The sequence below is a fragment of the Hippocampus zosterae genome, chromosome 8 (genome assembly GCF_025434085.1).
Source record: "Hippocampus zosterae strain Florida chromosome 8, ASM2543408v3, whole genome shotgun sequence".
Lineage (NCBI taxonomy): Eukaryota > Metazoa > Chordata > Actinopteri > Syngnathiformes > Syngnathidae > Hippocampus > Hippocampus zosterae.
The window spans coordinates 4,582,094-4,604,166 of NC_067458.1; the positions used below are offsets into that span (position 1 = coordinate 4,582,094).

General features: G+C 43.6%; 1 protein-coding gene across 9 annotated transcripts in view; it reads right to left on the minus strand.

The window, feature by feature from the left end:
- Positions 1-22,073, minus strand: part of swt1 (SWT1 RNA endoribonuclease homolog) — a 49,539-nt gene that overhangs the window by 12,623 nt on the left and 14,843 nt on the right. For 7 of the 9 annotated variants that reach the window (XM_052073369.1, XM_052073371.1, XM_052073370.1 and 4 more), the window contains 3 exons: positions 19,573-19,719; positions 10,043-10,109; positions 9,856-9,923 (listed from right to left, as the gene is read on the minus strand). In XM_052073369.1, the coding sequence (XP_051929329.1) occupies positions 9,856-9,923; positions 10,043-10,109; positions 19,573-19,719 (282 nt within the window). Of the gene's footprint in view, positions 1-9,855; positions 9,924-10,042; positions 10,110-19,572; positions 19,720-22,073 lie in introns of those variants that run through there. The other 2 variants (XM_052073372.1, XR_007963629.1) reach the window with 2 other exon arrangements.

Sequence of the window (22,073 nt, forward strand, 5' to 3'; positions counted from 1 at the left end):
TGACAGATGATTTGTTTTTGTGCAGCCGTGGCACGCCGTTTTTTTCTGAAACAAACAACGAATGGTGTGTTTGCTTCATGAAAGACAAACCTTGGAGACGTTAAGTTCACAATAAGTTTTTAAGTGTATGGAGTTGACTTAGCAGTGGCATGGAACTACACTGCACTAAGCAATTGCCGTGTTTGTTTACCTGCCTTGGTGACAAGTTCTCATCTATCCATTCTTGAGAACAAGTAGATGTTTGTGTTGCGTGGAATGACATTTCTTGCAAGCATTCCTGGGAAATCACATTCATGAGGATGGGTGGGGGGGAAGATGAGGAAACACCTCCAAGCAGTGTTCTTACATTTATAGAGGCATAAAAATATTCTGTACTATACTCTATTTTTGAGCGGACAATAATTGTATGAGGTAAAACTCATTTTTAAATTGGTGTGGAGCAGTGTAAATGCATAAAATACTTTCGACAATATTCAAATGTTAGGTAAACGGAAGGTTATTAAAAGATGATAAGCAGGAGAAAATGAAATGCAAATGAAGTAATATGTCCTGATTAACCCTTGTGTGCTCCAAATTAAAAAGGCCTTAAGTTACGCATTTTACAATTTTTGTAATGATGTATTTTGTGTTATAAAGACACTTTTTTTTTTCCAAACACTCAAAATGTTCAGAGGCATCTGTGCTATCCATACATATGTAGTTTTTATTAGTTCTTTGGGATTTTTTATTCTTTATTTTTTGCAAAAGGGAAAAAAAAATTGTATCTGGAGGTCCCAACCAAGCCCTACTAACAATCTCGACCGGACGTGTTCATGTAAAATGCATTGGTTTGAAGCCTCCTGCAAAAAGGCAAACTCATTTGCGATCCTCTGACGCCACCTAAAGTTGCAAAATTGGAATGACCTCAACCCAACAATGTGGCATGCTTACGTCTGTCCAAGCGAAAACAAAGCGATTGACGTAAAAATCGCGTGAAATGCATGTACACACATTAGGTTTACGATGCATTCAAAAATATGAATTATAATGGGTCTCTATTGTGCAAAATATGTAAATTGTGAAGATTAAGGTATCAAAACGTTTTTTTTATTATTGCTGCAATGCCTGAGAATTATCAGCCGGTGACGTCATGAAATTTAGGCCATTTTCGAACCCCTCCATAAGTTTCAGCTCTCTCGTGTTTTTCTGAATGCCTTTGCCTTTGATTGAAAGACATCATTTTACATTTATCGCAAGCGGTGCACTAAGAGGGTTAAGGAGGTTTGCCTCTTAGGCTGGAGAACATTTTACACTATTTGAATGTGCGTGCGTGTGTTCGTGCGTGTGTGTGTTACAAGAGAGACGGAGAAGCAAGTGTTTGTTTTTGTGCCGAAACATCAGTTTGAAGGGCCCTATGCATCAAATTAGGTCAACTGCTTTCTGAAGACCTCGATTTGTGATTATGAAACCAGCAAAGAGAGTCAGAACTGTTTGAGAATCCAAGTTGCCTCCTTCTTGATGATTTTTATGATGAGCAATGGCTCAAACAGAAAGTGCACACAGACTCGGACTTGTTAGGACTTGCAGCAACGACAAAGACAGAAACATGAGAGTGGGCTTGTGGTGAAAGCGCAAGTGGGTGATCATTAAGACTTTTGTCGTATTTAACCTCTCAATATGCACTTACACTTGTGGCCTACCAGCAGTATCCACCCACTTGATTGTTGGTGTTTACATTTCCGAAAGATTCTTAGTCAGTTGGCAGCTTGCTTTTATTCGGTCCCATTGATCACAGATGAGGTTGACCGTGATTGTGAAAAAGGTTATTGCCGTGCCAACATTTCAAAGAAGCTAAATAGCTAGACGAAAACAAACCACGAGTTAGATTTGGGTCAAGATTTACCGTGCATACACATAGTATTTACATAGTATTATTACATAATACATAGTATTTAGTATGCACACTTTGATTGTTACAGTGTCATTCCAAAATTAAAACATTCTGGGGTTTTCTTTTTTTTTGTCGGGGGGGGGGGGGGTGTTGACGTCATGGAAAAAGTCTTGTTTGTTTGTACATTTGAACATATAAAACACAATACAACAACAAATTGACAAAAATGAAGGCAAGCAAAATTTGTAAAAAGGAAAAGAAAAAAACAGTCATCATCACAATTCCATGTCCAAAGGAGTAGGAAGAAGTAAGAAACTTATCTTGTCCTACCCGTTTTGTAGCAAAATATGAGTTGATCTTTTTCAATACAAAAATAAAGGATCATCAATGCTTTTGTCCTTATGTGCACTGTGCATATCTATCTATACAGCTCTCGGTTTGTATATACATACTCATTCTTGCATATTTTTATATCAATTTTCTCATATTCATAAATACTACATTTTATTAATACATTGAATAAGTTGATCAATGTAATTCTGATGTATTACTATATGTTCTAGATATATCAAATTGATCAGCTTAGCTCTGATTTGTGTAGTTTTTTTTTACTAATCTTTTGAATTTGTTTTTGAACTCGACAAGCAATTTACTCAGTTTCATTTTCTTTTTAATATCTGTAAATTCATTTACAAATAAATGAATGAATGTAAGAAACCACACATATATAGTTACGGCCTCCAATTTTTGGGGAGCGTGATGCCACAAGCTTGGCAGATCTTGCATATCATCTCTCGACAGCACCTCTCACGCTTCATCACATTGGATGGGGAGCGTGTTTATGCACAGCCATTTTCCGAACTCTCCAGAGATGTTCAGTCAGATTAAAGTCTGCACTCTGCTCGGGCCAATCAAGGAAGTGCTCATCCAGGATCTCTCTGGACATTGCGACATACACCGTTTCTTCTTTTCTGAGTAGTCTCCCACATTCCTGCCACTGACAAATATCCCCAACAGCATGACGTTGCAACCGCAACACTTTACTGTCGGGATAATATTGGCCAGGTGGTGCCTGGTTTTGTCCAAACATGGCATATCGTATTCAGGCCAAATAATTTAATCTCTCAACCAACAGATAAGGAACTGTTGTCACTCATTGTATGTCACTTTTCCGCGGGTCTCAAACAGCCCCACAACACATGACACCGTATGACGTGGCACTACATTGCACAGACTTCGTTTATTTTTCATGACAAGAGGTGATGGGGGCAGGATCAAGTGAACTGTGCAAGCATGCACATCCGCAGCTTGTGAGGATCTGCCGTAACTTTCCTGGAGCGTAGAGTCCCGCCCACTGTTTTGCGGCTATTCAAAATATGAATTGCCACTGCATTGTATACAGTCCACATATTTTGTGTTTTACATTGACATGGAACCGGACAACCATATTTACAACTTTGTATGTACCAGGAATGAAGTAAGCGTGATAGTGATTCTGTGAACAGAACATTTAGCTCGCCTCCAGTTCATTCATTCATTCGGAATGGAGAGCTCACTGTCATTCATGTGGCCGCCCTGCCAGTCAACAGCTTGTCATCTTTCACTTTGTGGCATCTGAAGCCCTCTGGTGGCTGCCAAAATCGCAAAAATGTTCAACTCAAGCGTGAAAATTTAATTCATGAGTAAATATCTAACTGTACATATTGTTCAGCATTGTTGTAAGACACTATCTTATGATTATTGTACATACTGTACTTTTGTGACAGCTGATGCGCAGCTTTGTCTCGCTCGTCTAAAACCAGGAAACGGCCTCGTGCGGCAGCATTGCTAACGGCACATCGCTGCCGGCCAATCAGATGACAGTGAGGCTTCAATTTTAACCGCTTGGCCCAGAAAAAGTCTTATGGAAAAGCGACAATCCGAGGCCAAGCAAGGCCACCACCAGTTCATGAAAAAGAGCCATGAATGTCTTTCAGGTGCCTTGAAGACAAAGTCCAGTTTGGCTGCCATTTCCTTTTTACTAAAGAGTGGCTTCCATCTGGCAACTTTGCATGCTTATTTGGTAGAGTGCTCCAGAGACAATTTCTCCTTCATCATGGTTCTCCTCTTTCCACCGAGGACACCGGCGCTCTGACAGTCACCATCAGGTTCTCTGTCATCTTCTTATTAAAGGTTCTTCGCCTCCAACTGCTCAATTTTGACCGACGGCCAGCTGAATGCCCCCGGTTCCAACCTTATTGCATTTGCAGATGATGGAGGGCGATGTGTACTTTAGAGCAGCACAATTTCATCCGTACTGTATTTTGTCTGTGTATCAAGTTTTGAGGGGAAAATAACTTTGTTCAATTCTAGAATACGGCTGTAACGCAACAACATGTGGAAAAAGTGAAGCACTGTGAATACTTTCCAATTGCGCTGTACAATCGGTCAGGCCCCAGAAAACAACTTGACATCTGGGCAAATGCCTACCTAAATAAACAGTAGGCCTCAATGCTTTAAATAACACTTAGGAACATGTACGATGGTGGTGAAGTAACTGAAGCTATTGATTCATGTATTTTTGGTTGTCACACTATTGTAATTTGGTCATTGGCTCCCTCGCAAAACTGTGTGTGGTGGTGTGCTGTTGTGGGACATTGAGTCACGCCATCCTCCCCTCCACCCCCCCCCCCCCCCCCTGTGAAAGTGTAATGAACATTGAAGCGATCATAGTAATGTATAAACAAATCGATAGTGGTAAGTGGTCATTTGTTCACCAGAAGAAGAAAAAGAAAATAACTTCCCCAATCCAAATGCTGAACACAAACAAAACCTGTCAATGTTGTAACATCATGACTTGAAAGAAACATTGCTATTGATTAGATTATTTTCAGGGCGCTCGTATTGGCATATGCTCACAGTGATGTGTCTGGGCTGGTCCAACGATATTATCGACTACAATCACGTGCTCTTGGGGTCAATAGATAGCTTTAGCAGTGAAGTCTAACTTGAGTCTGCTGCTTTAGATATTGATGCATTGTGTTGTTCTAGTGCATGGGTGGCCAACCAGTCAGAGACAAAGAGCCAATTTTTTTACTGAGTTACTGCAAAGAGCCACACACACACGCGCGCACACACACACACACACACACACACACACACACACTTTTTTGGCCAAAGATCGACTTTTGAAGCGACCAACTTCTCACGAACGAGCCGATCGCGCACATGCAAGCATACACACACACGCACGCACACACACACGCGCGCGCTACACACTCACGCAGGTGCCCACCAGTGCACTCGCGCACATATACACACACCCCACGATGAGCAACAGTCGGAACGGGCCAAAAATGAATGAAAGCTCAAGATACAAACAAACAAATATTTTTTTCCCCCGGGCATTTCCTCTTCCCACCCCTTGTGGTCAACTTTGGACCAGTTCGCTGGATCCCGGTCGATTCTGATCGGCGTATTGGGCACCGCTGCCTTAAAATCAGAGGTAATTCGCTGACTAGCTTAGCACTTAGCGCTGTTGTTTGCGCATAAGCGGTGATGCAGTCATCTGATTGGTTGTTCTCTATGTCAATCAAGTAAGGGATTGATGATATGCTGAGTAGTTTAGCGCTTTGCGCCATTGTTTGCGCTTGAGCGGTGATGCAGTCATCTGATTTGTTACTTTCTATGTCAATCAAGTAACGGGATTGATGATAGGCTGATGGAGTACGTTCTGTGAAGTTGGCGCCTTGTTTGAATGGGATCGCCGCTTTTGAGACGTTTTTGACGCTTGTCGTGTGAGAGCCCGGGAGCCGCATTGAACCAGCCAAAGAGCCGAGCCGCGGGTTGGCCACCACTGTTCTAGTGTGTGAATAGAGAAATTTGATTGATGAAAATTGTAAAAAAACAAAGGAAATTACTGTATTGCAGTGGTTCTCAATTATTTTCTGTCATGCCCCCCTAGAAAGAAGAAAACATCTAGCAAACCCCATGCAACAATAAATAGTATCATTTTCTATAAGTGTTTTAAATATACCTTATATAAAAAGAAAGAAATATGGACTAACTTACAACAAAGAATAACTTTAGTAACTGTAACAGAAAAGATTTAAAGTGCATTTAAAATAAAAATAAAATTTAATCGTTAATTAAACTATAAACATTGTTTGACTGACCATGTCACACCATACGATACTGACATAAAATTACATAAAAATCAATAAATAATAATGCATTCAAACTGATCACCAACATTCACTCACGAGCGCAATAATTAAAAAAAAAAACTAACCTGCAAAACAAAAACATATAAAATAATTTGTGCAGATTTTTTTTTAATTGATTTTTTATCCAAGATGATGTCTGGATTAATGGCTACAAGTAGCAGTCACAAAGCGGGATGATTGTTGGCAATATTCGGCACGTTTTCGCTGAAAACAACTCAAGTGGTTCATCAGTGTGTTTGGGGTGTAATGTCTTTAAGTGACACCTTAATTTATTTGGCTCCATGCTGTCCGTTGCCAATATTTTTAGACACAGGAAGCACACGGTAAGAGGTCTTTCCTCGTCTCCCACCGTAGTCACAATGAAGCCAAGCGCTACATATGCTGCATCATATTTCTTCGTCTTGGCTTTTGGGAGACTTTTGTTTGTCTCTATCTCCATCTCTCTCTGCCTGTTGACTTCATGTCGATATGGAGGAGAAGCGGCTCGACTCTGAGCCCCTCCCGGATGACCGAGCTTCTCACCTTATCTCTAAGGGAGAGACCGGACACCCTGCGGAGCAAACTCATTTCGGCCGCTTGTAACCGGGATCTCGTTCTTTCGGTCACGACCCATAGCTCGTGACCATAGATGAGGGTTGGAACGTAGATCGACCGGTAAATTGAGAGCTTCTCCCTTTGGCTCAGCTCCTTCTTCACCACGACAGACCGATACAACGTCCGCATCACAGCAGACGCTGCACCAATCCGCCTGTCGATCTCATGCTCCCTTCTGCCCCCACTCGTGAACAAGACCCCAAGATACTTGAACTCCTCCACTTGGGGCAAGATCTCCTCTCCGACCCGGAGGGGGCACTCCACCCTTTTTCGACTGAGGACCATGGTTTCAGATTTGGAGGTGCTGATCTTCATCCCAACTGCTTCACACTCGGCTGCGAAACGCTCCAGTGAGAGTTGGAGAGCCCTGTTTGAAGGAGCCAACAGCACCACATCATCTGCAAAAAGCAGGAATGCAATACTGAGGCCCCCAAAACGGACCCCCTCAACGCTTCGCCTGCGCCTAGAAATTCTGTCCATAAAGGTTATGAACAGAATCGGTGACAAAGGGCAGCCTTGGCGGAGACCTACCCCCACTGGAAACGATTCCGACTTACTGCCGGCAATGCGAACCAAACTCTGACATCGGTGCTATAGTGACCGAACAGCCCGTATCAGGGGGTTCGGTACCCCATACCCTCGAAGCACCCCCCACAGAACTCCCCGAGGGACACGGTCAAACGCCTTCTCCAAGTCCACAAAACACATGTAGACTGGTTGGGCGAATTCCCACATACCCTCGAGGACCCTGCTAAGGGTGTAGAGCTGGTCCACTGGTCCACTGTTCCTCGGCCGGGACGAAAACCACACTGCTCCTCCTCAATCTGAGGCTCGACTTCCTGTCGGACCCTCCTCTCCAGTACCCCTGAATAGACCTTACCAGGGAGGCTGAGGAGTGCGATCCCTTTATAGTTGGAACACACCCTCCGGTCCCCCTTTTTAAAAAGAGGGAGTTGAGGAGGTCTTCGAAGTACTCTGCCCACCGGTTCACAACGTCCCGAGTCGAAGTCAGCAGCGCCCCATCCCCACTGTACACAGTGTTAGTGGTGCACTGCTTCCCCCTCCTGAGACGTCAGATGGTGGACCAGAATTTCCTCGAAGCCGTCCAGAAGTCGGCTTCCATGGGCTCACCGAACTCTTCCCACGCTCTGGTTTTTGCCTCGGCAACCACCGAAGCCGCGGTCCGCTTGGCCAGTCGATACCCGTCAGCTGCCTCTGGGGTCCCACAGGCCATAAAGGCTCTATAGGACTCCTTCTTCAGCTTGACGGCATCCCTTAATGCTGGTGTCCACCAGCGAGTACGGGGGTTGCCGCCACGACAGGCACCAACCACCTTACGGCCACAACTCAGATTGGCCGCCTCAACAATAGAGGCACGGAACATGGTCCACTCGGGCTCAATGTCCCCCGCCTCCCCTGGAACATGGGAAAAGCTCTGTCGAAGGTGGGAGTTGAAACTCTTTCTGACAGGGGATTCCGCCAGACGCTCCCAACAAACCCTCACAATACGTTTGGGTCTGCCAGGACGGACTGGCATCTTCGACCACCATCGGAGCCTACTCACCACCAGGTGGTGATCAGTTGACAGCTCCGCCCCTCTCTTCACCAGAGTGTCCAGAACATGCGGCAGCAAATCCGATGATACAACTACAAAGTCGATCATCGAACTGCGGCCTAGGGTGTCCTGGTGCCAAGTGCACATATGGACACCCTTACGTTTAAACAAGGTGTTCGTTATGGACAATCCGTGGCGAGCACAGAAGTCCAATGACAAAACACCACTCGAGTTCTGATCGGGGGGGGCGTTCCTCCCAATCACGCCCCTCCAGGTCTCACTGTCGTTGCCCAGCATTGAAGTCCCCCAGCAGAACAAGGGAGTCCCCAGCAGGAGTACTCTCCAGCACACCCTCCAAGGACTCCAAAAAGGGTGGGTATGCTGAGCTGCTGTTTGGTGCATATGCACAAACAACAGTCAGGACCCGTCCACCCACCCGAAGGCGGAGGAAGGCAACCCTCTCGTCTACCGGTGTGAACCCCAATGTACAGGCACTGAGCCGGGGGGCAATGAGGATGCCCACACCTGCTCTGCGCCTTTCACTGTGAGCAACTCCAGAGTGGAAGAGAGTCCAGCCCCCCTCGAGAGAACTGGTACCAGAACCCAGGCTGTGTGTGGAGGCAAGTCCGACTATATCCAGTCGGAAATTCTCTGCCTCACACACCAGCTCGGGCTCCTTCCCTGCCAGAGAGGTGACATTCCATGTCCCAAGACCGCCAGGGTCCCCGCCTTTAGCTGCCGCCCAGCTCACATTGCACCCGGCCCCTTTGGCCCCTCTCATGGGTGGTGAGCCCATGGGAAGGGGGACCCACGTTGCCTCTTCAGGCTGTGCCCGGCCGGGCCCCATGGGTGTAGGCCCGGCCACCAGGCGCTTGCCAACGAGCCCCACCTCCAGGCCTGGCTCCAGAGTGGGGCCCCGGTGACCCGCGTCCGGGCAAGGGAAACCTTGGTCCATCTATTGTATTCATCATGAGGGTCTATGTCACACAACAGCAGCTGTTGTGTGACAAAATATTTACCGACCGATGGACTGCAATATTGTGTGAGAGATTATGTGTGAACAACTGCTCCAAGTGAGAAATGTTCATGTAAAATTGAAAATTGAAATTGTTATTTCAGTAAATATTTGCATTTGGTACATAGAAAACTGATTCATGATTCCAAGTTGATGAGAGCATTAAAATGGGGAAAAATAGGACAAAAAATGTAAAAGGAAACTCAGAAACGATTAAAAAAATGTTTGAGTAATCACGATTAATTTTTTTGTTCATTTGAGTTAATTATGACAGTTGCATTTTTAATTAGATTAAATATTTTAATCATTTTACAGCTGTAATAAATATATATTGATATATATTATCAATATATATGTATTGATAATACATATATATTATCAATACATATATAATATGTATACATATTATGTATACACATTATACATAAATACATATATATATTTTTTTGTTGGTTTGTTTAAATTTTTGGTATGGAGTAATCTAAATGTAACTAAGAGTCTTCCATTTGCATTACTTTACTATTGTATTCAGATTACATTATAACATACCTTTTAACAGGTAACTGTATCAGAATACATTTTTCAAGCAACACCCCCAACCCTGCTTGTGTCCTACCTATAGTCTTCCTGCAAGAAGCAACTGAGAAGGTCCGTGTCCACCAGTCTGGAATTAATGTCAACCATCTGAAACAAAGTACATCAGTGTTCAAACTAACCTTAAAAGTCAAGCTAGATTGCATTTAGACATAACTAATGCCTCGATAATTAGAAAAAATAAATAAAAATCACAAATGGGCACTGACCTTATTGGATCTGATAGTGGTGAGAAGCATCTGCACTTCATGCAAACCCGCAGAAGAGGATAGAACACTAAAAAAGATAAATAAATAAATACAATTAAAAGAAAATATTTTAACATGACATATAGATTCCTCCTACTATTTTACATCATAATCTTAGTGCACCTAATACTAAGTGTCAGGAAGAAGAAATGACTTAGTACAACACCCATTACTTCCAAATGAAGAGGATGGCCCACTTATCTTTGATTTCTTTCAAACATGTTTTTTTTCCCTTTTTTCTTAAAATACAGGATGTATACACTTAATAAAATTAAGTTGCTGTATTCAAATGAAAACATCAATTTTTCACATTAGGGTGTGTTTTCGCCAATGTAGGTTTCGTTCTAGAGGAGTTTCACTGTAAAAGAAAATACGTTAATCTATTTCTCCCGTAGTTCTGGGGAAGCCAGCAGCCACATAAAAGCCACACTTAAGAGTTTGTTTGATTTGATTTTTCCTGAATGCGTGGCAATAGAAAGGACTTGCCCATCCTGCAAAGCATTGCATTTCAAAATTATGACTAAACTCCCAAAAGTGGTCTCGGAGAAGCCAGCAGCAATTGTCATGGTGAATCAAAATCAAATGAGACACAAAGAAATAGAGCGTTGAAAGGAGTTTTGTCATAGTCATACCTCTTGTAAATTGCTCCAAGTCAGTAATTCGATCATTCAGAAGCCACAAAGTTGAACTGCTGATATATGATGTGGCAATAATTTTCCGTTTTATTTGGTTTCAGCTTCAAACATTTTACAAGAGTGAAAAGATCTACCAGCTGTCTCCCAATTTGTTTGCACGAGCCAAGCGAGCTGTTGCTTATTTTTCGTCGCAAAAACATTTAACAAATGTGGCCCATAGACTTCGCGGTGCAAGATCCATTCTTCCGTTCCTTCTGTACCCTCACCCTCACCACCTCATGCCAGAAAGTGTACCCAAGCTCTTGTGCATACTTGAGCTTGTTTTTTTTACCCCGCCTGAAAAACCCACAAAACTAAAATGGCGAAGAGTTTAATTACAACTTGATATAATATCTCAAGAATCCAGCACCAAATTGTTCTTAGTCTTTGCACTGTAATTCATATATATAAAAAAAAAATCCTCATCTCACCCCTCGGGTGGTGTCCGTCCCTCATTCAGCTCGGGTCCTCTACCAGAGGCCAGGAAGCTTGAGGGTTCTGCGCAGTATCCTTGCTGTTCCCAGCACTGCACATTTCTGGACTGAGATGTACGATGTTGTTCCAGGGATCTGTTGCAACCACTCATCTAGTTTGGGGGTTACTGCCCCGAGTGCTCCGACCACCACAGGCACGACTGTCACCTTTACCTTCCAGGCTCTCTCCAGCTCCTCTCTGAGCCCTTGGTATTTCTCGAGTTTCTCATGTTCCTTCTTCCTGATGTTTCCATCACTTGGGACCGCTACATCCACTACAACGGCTTTCCTCTGCCCTTTATCTATGATCACGATATCTGGATGGTTCGCCATTACCATCTTGTCAGTCTGGATCTGGAAGTCCCACAGGATCTTCGCTCTGTCATTCTCCACCACCTTCGGAGGTGTTTCCCATTTTGACGTTGGGGTTTCCAGTCCATACTCTGCACAGATGTTTCGGTAGACTATGCCAGCCACCTGGTTCCGCCTTATTACTTATTACTTATTACTGATTCGTCTTACTGTTTATTGTATATGTTAAATCGCTCCATGTACAGCACTTTGTATGCAGCGATGGCTGTTTGAAAGTGTTCTATAAATACTGTTGACTTGACTTGACTTGACTTGGTTATGGCGTTCCATGTAGGCTTTCCCTGCCAGCATCTTACACCCTGCAGTTATGTGTTGGATCGTCTCAGGTGCCTCTTTGCACAACCTACACCTTGGGTCTTGTCTGGTGTGGTATATCTGGGCCTCGATGGCTCTGGTGCTCAAGGCCTGCTCCTGAGCAGCCAGGATGAGTGCCTCTGTGCTGTCCTTCAGGCCAGCCCTCTCTAGCCACTGATAGGACTTCTTGAGATCAGCCACTTCAGTTATGGTCCGGTGGTACATCCCGTGTAGGGGCTTGTCCTCCCATGATGGTCCCTCTTCCAGCGCCTCATCTTCTGTTCCCCATTGTCTGAGACATTCTCTGAGTACGTCATCCGTTGGAGCCTTCTCCTTGATGTATTCATGGAGCTTGGATGTTTCATCCCGGACAGTGGCTCACACTCACTAGTCCCCAGCCTCCATCCTTTCGGCTTGCGTACAGTCTCAGGGTGCTGGATTTGGGATGGAACCCTCCATGCTTAGGAGCTTTCGGGTCTTAACGTCCGTGGTCTGAATCTCTTCCTTTGGCCACCTTATTATATATATATATATATATGTTATCGCCTCTCGCCCATCTCCGCTTTGTTCCAGTAGCCCATTTTTCATCAAGGTGCTCTGGTTCCCCAGCACCTGACGCAGACCTTGTTTGGCCGGGCGACGTCTGAGCCGGCATGTCATTCGTTTTATTGTCTCTCATCATTGTATGAGGTAGGCATTAGCGTGAAGGATCTTGCCCAAGGACCCACACTGGATGGTGTTATGTGCTCATTTTTGCCCCAAGCGGGATTCGAACCACCGTCTCCCGTATGCCAAACCGATGTCTAACCAACTGAGCTATCCAGCCGCCTTTGAGGCCTTAGTGAGAACTAGTAGCTCAGTGTTCCAACATCCACAAACGGCAACTGCTGTCACAACTTGAGATTGATGAGGTACAACGCAGGTTCCATGGCGAAGGGCCCCAGGCTGCCAGATCAGAGGAGGAGGTCATACAACAGATTGGGAGGCAAGCCCCAATGAATGCAGATGATGAGATTTGGTGGCCAGCCCCAATGAATGAAATGCTGAGCGAGGCAGCAACTGACCTGAAAGCTAAGATCATGGCGAGAATGAAAGCTGGGCAACCTAGAAACCGATTACAACGGCTATGTGAAGTACCATCTGAAAGTCTCATAGAAAGTGTGAATGCAGCACTGAGGGCGATCCCTACCGTAACGATCACAGAAACCAATGAGCTGATATACGCTTCAGCATCAGTGATCCTGGAGACTCTGGGCCATAAGAGCAACCATGGAAGCCATGAGATACGCTACCCACCATGGAAAAGACGGTTGGAGGCTAATATCAAGGCGGCCCGGAAAGATGTGAGTCAATTGACGGAGGCCCAGAGAGGTGTGATGAAAAGGCCGATACCCGAGAGGTACATCCAGATGACCATACCTGAAGCACTCGAAACTGCCAAACAAAGGCTCCAAGCCTTGTCCAGCCGCCTAAAGCGGTACAAGAAAGAGAATGAGGCCAGACGAATAAACAGGCTGTTCGCAACACAACCTGCGAAAGTGTACGCTCAGTGGCAGGGTCCTAACAACAGAGCTGACCCACCAAGACTGGAAACTGAGAAGTACTGGAAAGGCATATGGGAGAAGGAGGTTGCACATAACAGCAGTGCACAATGGCTGGTGACCCTGAGAGAGGAGCACAGCAACCTCCCTGAACAGAACCCAGTTACCATAACAGTGGCAGACATACAGGAAAGAGTCTCAGATATGAAGAACTGGACAGCACCAGGTCCGGACATGGTCCACACCTACTGGTTAAAGAAACTCACAGCACTCCATGAGCAAGCTGTGATTGCATTCAATCTTCCACTGTGTCGGGGAACTCAGATTTTTTTGTATGCACAAATATTTTGTATTATTTTTGTTTTTTATTTTTATTTATTTGTATTTTATTCATACTTAGTTTTTTTCAGTGGTTTACGATGGTAAGAGATACAAGTAATTTGTGCTGTGCTGATAACTTGTTGATGTTATACATTTGGTTCCAGTGAAGTAGTGAGGGACCGTTTAAAAACATTGGCCATAAACAAAGGCGCAGGGACATCTTGCGCTTTCAAGGCCTTATAGGAGAGATACAGATAACTGAACTGAGCGAGGAGCCAAAAAGCGTTGTGAAGTGTATTGCAGCATCATAGGAAAGGTGATAAGATGGACTGGAAGGTCAAGCTGATGATACAATATCAAAAATAAAGTCTACAAGCTGTTCGAGTGTCAGACAGATAAAACCAAGAACCAGTGAAGGAAGGCTCAAACGTGAAAAACAAAACACCTGTGAAAGTATGAGAATCGCTTTGTCTCTCCATGTAAACATTTTTGACATGTTTCTTCAGACAGACGTTTTAGAAGTCAGCAATTATTTACGGTGGTTCCAAAAAGTCTACAGGCCCTTGTTCAATTTCCAGGTTTTAAAATAATTAATGCAAGATACATCAAAACTTTTCCCACCATTATACGTGACCTTTACAATTGTACAAAAAAATAATATATATATATATATATATATATCAAACATTTTGAGGTTGCACAAGGGTGCACACCGGCTTATAACTAGTGACGTGGTTGTGCTCAGAATTAACAAATCATGTTCCTACTCATGTTAATGGGAGTCATCACACACCTGCCACCACTTCCTGTGGCTTTGGTTTTCCCCAAATAAAAGTTCAGCTTTTCCAATAAATGGTAGACAGGCTTTCACTTATATAACACTTTTCCATTGACAAGGCACTCAAAGCGCCTGTACACTGTTTCCTCATTTACCCACTGATGATACAGCATCAGGAGCAACTGGGGGTTTTGTATCTTGCTCAAGCACCAGTGTTGTGTTCAAGAACCGGCAACCCGAGGCCAAGGCCAAGGCCAAGGACTTGCCTCCGAGGCCAAGGACAAGGCCAAGGACTTGGAAAATTTTCCGAGGCATGGCCAAGGCCAAGGACTTGAGAAATTTTCCGAGGACAAGGCCAAGGACCAAAGACTTACCTCCGAGGCCAAGGCCAAGGACCAAGGACTGATTTTGAAGCTGAGGCCTAGCCGAGGACATGCATAAAACAATGCTATCATACCACTTGGCAGGTCTTCATGATTTGCAACACCCCTCCATCATAACCCCTTGCACTCCCTAACGCTTGAATGAAGTGTTTTTTATTCAAAGAGTACAACAGTCAGGGTACGTGCTATTTATACTGAGAAAAACAAAAATAAAAGCATTGATATACATTTTTTTTCTCTTTCTCCTTTCTTCTTTCTACATACATTCTTGCTGCTGGAGGCTGTAAATTTCCCCAGTGTGGGACGAATAAAGGATATCTTATCTTATCATTTATGAATTAATGTTTTAGTGCAGTAGTTTCTGAATATGAAGTAAATCAACACTCAACAGGCATGACATGGCACGGAAGACAAGTTGAGAAATTACTTTGCATATAAGTCAATCACTGACTGCAGAAAAAGCGGTAATCTCTCAGTGATAATTTTACAGTTTACTGGCAGCGAGTCCCAGGGACTGGCTGATCAGAAAAGTTTAAGTCCCATTATGCATTGAGAGAGTCCCAAATTTCGAATTCTGAAATGGTCTACTTATTCAATTGCACATGATAATAACACAAACAACAACATATACATACAATTATAAACAAATGCTGTAATTTTTTTTAATAATTCAGTAGCAGGCCTGAGGATTTCGGAAATTCAGGGTAACCGTTTTTCGGTTCCGTCGGATTACCCAATGGGAAACCATGGTAACTAATGTTGGGTTTCGTAAACGTTCATCATGGGAACCCTTTTTCTATTTTGACTGATATTCATAATCAAGAATTCTGACACTCAAAAGTACAATTACAGTTTCAAGTACAGTTTCAAGGGTAAATGTTTGAAAACGATGCATTAACAATGAACATTACATCAGTCGCTGTGTACTCCAGGTTTATTCCAAAAAATAAATGGATCAAAAACTGGTCTACTCATGTGGCATCATCAGAGTATTTTTTCCAATCTCAGACTCCAAGGATGAATTTACTGGGAATCATTAATACAGGTAAGTATTGATGTGGCTTGACATCCTCTTCCCAAGACAATGCATGTATAATCAATTTGACGAAAGAATTTAAAGCCATCATGAGTTCTACCAACAGTTAACATTAGCATTACTACACCTTGTGACGAATGTTTATTCATAAAGTTGCCATGCTACAACCAGTAAATTATAGAATAACCAATACTATTTCATCATATTTTTCATAACGATTCGCCTAAAAATCTAATGACCAACTTGCCTCTCGTCGTATAATTGCTCTCGTGTTCTGTGCATACGTTCCAGGTGAGTTTTGCGGAACGCCCTTTGGACGATTCATACGAAAAATCAGACTGGCATTCGCATTTCTTAAATGTCGTAATTAGTAGACCTTTGTGAGTTTTTTTTCGCCGCCATCTCAAACTTTCATCCGCACAATTCCTCAGTTTGCGGACTAAAATAGCAACCCGCATGCGCACATAACGTTATATCTTGCATCGCCCTAAACACTGAAAACAAAACAAATAAAATAAAGTAAATTAGTAAATTAGAAGAAACACACTCACAGACCACACCGCATCACAAACACACATACAGGCACCGTGAAATCGCGTTGATCACACAGTTAACTCGTGTGCGGTGGTATGGTTGAACTATTTTTCGGTACTGTTAAAATGACGCCACGGAAACGACACGCTACCGGTAACGATTGTTACCGTGAAATCTTCAGGCTTGCCGTATTTTTTTTGATTGTTTGTTAGTTTTGACTGAGAAATTTCCTTGTGTCCCAAAAACGCACATTATTTGGAACTGTGCGTCCCGTGGGAAAATTATGTGTCTAGGACGCGGGACACAGAGGTAACGAGATGGCTGATCTCTGAGTACTACTGTTATTACCACTCGCACTAATACTACCGGTACATTAATTAATTTAATACCTTCAACTTCACAATCATAATAAATAATTAAATCAACCATGATTTTAAACTACCCGTATTTTCACGACTATAAGGCGCCATTAAAAGTCTAAAATTTTCTCCAAAATGGACAGGACGCCTTATAATGCGATGCGTCTTTTGTATGAGCTGAGTTCCAAAATCTGGCTGAGACCCGACACGCTGTTTATATAGAGAAAAGGCGGAAGTGAGGTCGGCCAATCAGTGAAGTGCGGGGAAGAGGTCGGCCAATCAGTGAAGCGTGTCCGCGCACTTATATGTAAATTATGGAGAGAGAGAAAATGTGTACGTGAGTGACGACACGCACGCATGCGGAGAAGAGGTCGGCCAATCAGTGAAGCGCGTCCGCGCACTTATATGTAAATTATGGAGAGAGAGAAAATGTGTACGTGAGTGACGACACGCACGCATGCGGAGAAGAGGTCAGCCAATCAGTGAAGCGCGTCCGTGCACTAAGGGCGAAAACGTTAGCCGAAGAATTGAAAATTGAACATTTTCAAGGAGGTCCGTCTTGGTGCTTTCGCTTTATGAAACGGCGCCATCTATCCGTGAGAGTGAAGACGACCGTGGCTCAGCAACTTCCAGTGGACTACAAAGAAAAGCTGGCCGTTTTCCGCACCTACTGCAGTAAAAAGATTGTCGACAAACGCATCCAGCCTAACCACATTACCAACATGGACGAGGTCCCGCTGACTTTCGACATCCCGGTGAACCACACTGTGGAGAAGAAGGGGACCAGCACGGTTGCGATACGCACAACGGGGCACGAGAAGTCAGCTTTTACTGTCGTTCTTGGTTGTCATGCCAACGGACAGAAACTGCCACCTATGGTGATTTTCAAGCGAAAGACGCTGCCGAAAGAAAAGTTTCCAGCCGGCGTCATCGTGAAAGCAAACCAAAAGGGCTGGATGGACGAGGAGAAATGAGAGAGTGGCTAAGTGAGGTGTATGTTAAGAGACCGGATGGCTTTTTCCATGCCTCGCCGTCACTCTTGATTTACGACTCCATGCGTGCCCATCTCACACCAGCGGTGAAAAACAAAGTCAAGCAAATGAGTTGCGAGCGGCATGGGAAAAATGGATGATCGATGGCGAACACAGCTTCACGAAGAGTGGGAGGCAGCGGGCTAGTTACACCACAATCTGTGAATGGATTGTAGCTGCTTGGACGAACGTATCTGCTAGTACAGTTGTTCGAGCTTTTGGCAAAGCCGGCATCATTTCTGTGGAGCCACATGACGACGAGAGTGACTCTGACAACGAGAGGGAACCCGGCGGTTTGGATGGATTACCGATACTTGCACAATTGTTTAATTCGGACACAGAAGATGACGACTTTGATGGCTTTCTGAGTGATGATTGAGCAAAAAACGTGAGTACCTTGTAAATAAAATACACCCAAACTCAGTTCTGCTTTCGTTGCCTTTTTAAAAACGTGTTTTAGCTTCGAGCTTCAGTGTGTGCTTCAAGCTAACGTGTTAGCGAACGTGTTAGCATGCATGCATGCCGTATGTTTAAGCGTATGTTTTACCACTGTAAAACTGCGGCCATTAGTACGGTACGTCCTGTGTATGTGTAAAATACAGAAATGTCACCCATTAATGAGACTGCGGCCATTAGTACGGTGCGTCGAATAGTCGTGAAAATACGGTATGTATCATCAATATTCATTACTCCAAACATGAGAAAGCATTCAGCTAACATAACTGGAATCGATGAAAAGGACTCCAAATTCCAACGGCCAAACCCGGAAGTGAAGTGCAGGCATTTTTGACTCCAGCTGTAATGCAAATTACTTGGTTCAAACAAACATTCTTGTGTGACCGCACAAACGTGACGACTGTGCAAAAATAAATTTAAAAAAAGACACCTCTGTTACAGAAAGGCTTTACACGCTATCTAAATTGCCGATCGCGAACGGAACGAACCGTGACTGAAACTATGAAACTACTGTGATGCCACTCTTTACACGTTGCACTGACTGTCACCTGTCAGTGGAAGCCCCGCCCCTCTTAAAGCGCCAGATAAAGTAATCAAAATTGGTTTCCCTAGATGGATTTTGTTTGTTTTCATCATGATTTTTGCGGTCCTCGGGCCCACTTTAAATCTGTGGACGAAGGATTAGAGTCTCAATTCCTTCATTGTGTCCGAGGACCGGCAACCCTTCGGTCCTCGAGCCGGTCTTCGAGGCCAAGGACCGGCTCGAGGAACACATCACTGTCAAGCACACGTCGACATGGTCACAATGGCTGGAGATCGAACCCCCGACCTCTGGGTTGGAAGACGACCGCTGAACCATGCCGCCCCCTCACCCCAGTAGGCTTTTCCTGACATTTTTGTAGTCAGATATTACAGCACAAGCCATCTCTCGCATTAATATTCCACAGAATAAAGAGAGCAAGCATAAGCTTAGAGTCAGCATAATTACCAAGGCATGAAATACAATCATGGGACACAATGAAGAGAGTCATTTTCAAGAAAATACAGTGCTTTTAACTACGAACTGGACATCGCTCCATATTTATTTCCATATTCAGAAATTCTGTGCTTTACCCAATATCTGGAATTGAGGAATACTGTCAACAACGCCCTCACGTGAAGACTTTTTATATCCACTGAATATAATAACGAGAGAGGGAGAATGTGGACTGGGACAGTGAGGCGAGTAGGCGGAAATACCTGATGAAGGCTTGGAGCAGCTGTGAGACCATGGAGGACATTTGGCCCAAACAGTCAACGGCGTCACGCGGTGGAGCAGGACCTCCTTCTGGCAAGGCACTTTTTCTGGTGTGAGGATCAAAGGCCAGAGCTTTGAACACTTCCAAGCTGGAAGAATGACAAAATAAGAAACAGGCAGTAAAAGCATTTGAGAGGCTTTTATTTTCTTATCAATGCAGTCTATATGTTTTACAGCAGTCCGGGCATTCCCCAAATTCTAGTGCACTGTTGGCAATATTTTACTCTGTATTCAAGTCTTTTTAAATTTCATAGAGTATCTGTGATGGGCTGTGGGGTGCGGAGGCTGGTGAATACCAAAGGCTCAAAGGCACACTCCAATTTGGCCTGCAATCTTCCACTGATGTCAGAATGACCCAAGGAAATGGCTACCGTACACCCTGGCTTACTGTGAAAACCGGGACAAAAAAGGACAAAATGCGCACCAAATGCGGCTGAATTTAACAAAACCCGAAAGGACTGAGATGTGCTGGAGAAACATGTCCCATCTTGCTCCACACACCCACGTTTTGCTCTCTACTATTAGGGAATGCCAGGTTTTGTGGCATTCACCAAGTTTCAGTACAGTTGACTAAGTTTCTTATCCACTCCATGACTGACGTAGAAAATTGCTTGACAGTTTGAAAAATCTGTGGCAATCACTTTCTGTCATGTTTTCCTCGCTTTGCCTCACGTTTGTCCTATTTTGTCCAGTGTGGTCAGAAACGGGGTTGCCTGCTGAATACAGTGTGCAAACGCTGCATAAACTATACACATTAAAAACTAAAATAATCCTTTGGATTTACTTAATTTGAACATGTACATTGGTTACACGTGATTAAAATGTGGTAAACCCGGTGACATTTTCCCATGTTTTCCTCAAAAACAAACAAATGATATGCTTGAGTTAAACGTATTTTAATCATATGCAATCGTTTTGTTTTTGTTTTTTTCAGACCAGCAGGATACCACCTTTATTTAAGTATGTGTTTTTTCAAGGTGACCATGACAGATAACTTTACCAAGAAAGGACACATTTTTGACAAGTCATACTTAAACCTCAAGTGCAGTGGTTCTTAACCTTGTCAGAGGTACCAAACCCAACCAATACATATGCACATTCACGGAACCTTTCAATAGTGAAAAATTAAAAAAAACTATTTTTTAAATATATTTTTTACAAATTCAAGACAACCCCCCACAAGTATTAAAAACTGAAATTGGTAAACACAATTAGTGTAAGTATAAAGTATATGTTTTTTAATTGTGCATAAAATGAACCGGCCAGTGATGGCCAAGTAGGCGAGTCAAAACTAACTGACATGTTGAGTCGGGTGTGTCTTAACCTCCATGGCAGAGGCTCTGTTGAATCCCTGAGACTGATTCACCGAACCCATAGGGTTCGATGGAACATAGGTTAAGAACCACTGCTCTAGTGGTAGGCAAACGTATGGGCTCGAGGGCCAAATTTCATGACTAACATTGACAGATGGAGCAGATAATGCATACATTTTAAATCCATCCATACATTTTCTCATCTGCTTTATCCTCACAATGGTCGCGTGGGGTGCTGACAGCTGGGATAGGCTCCAGCTGTCTTCGAGCAGTAGGTGGGCGACACACCCTGAACCGTTTGCCAACCAATCGCAGGGCACACAGAGACAAACAACCATCAGCACTCACACTCACACCTAAGGACAATTTAGAGCAGGGGTGCCCAAACCTTTTGAATCGAAGATCTACTTTTTGATCAACTAACCTCACGGGATCTACCCTTACCAGCGCGCGCACGCACACACACACACACAAATTAAAGATTTACCTGCTTTATTTTATTTTTTAATTTTTTTTTTTTGTGAAAATGAGACTGATTAGTGTGCAGTGTATATTAACACAAAAAATATATATCAACATGTACAAAGACACACAAATGGTTGTTTGTTTTTTTTCTTCTCGACACTCCTCGGATCTACTTGGGACCTGTCTTAGATCTACCGGTAGATCAGGATCTACCTAATGGGCACCCCTGATTTAGAGTGTTCAATCAGCCTGCCATGCATGTTTATGTAATGTGGGAGGAAACTGGAGTACCCGGAGAAAACCCACACAGGCATGGGGGGAACATGCAAACTCCACACAGGGAGGCCGGAGCCGGAATCGAACACTGCACCTCTGCGCTGTGAGGTCGACATGTTAACCACTCGACCACCAGCTCGCCCTACGTTAAATGTATAATTACAAAATAATATACTTTACGAATACTTTTATTGTATTGTTTACAATAATAAACCAACCACTGTTTCCAAATAATAATTCAAAATAAATGAACGCAACAAATATTGAAAGCATTCATAATGTATCTAATTGTTGAAGGAATGGAGCGAGCCTGACGCGGCCCATAAGCCAAATTTTGCCGAGCCACCCCCAGACTCCAACATTCAGTTTATTTTTGCACCTCTATCTGA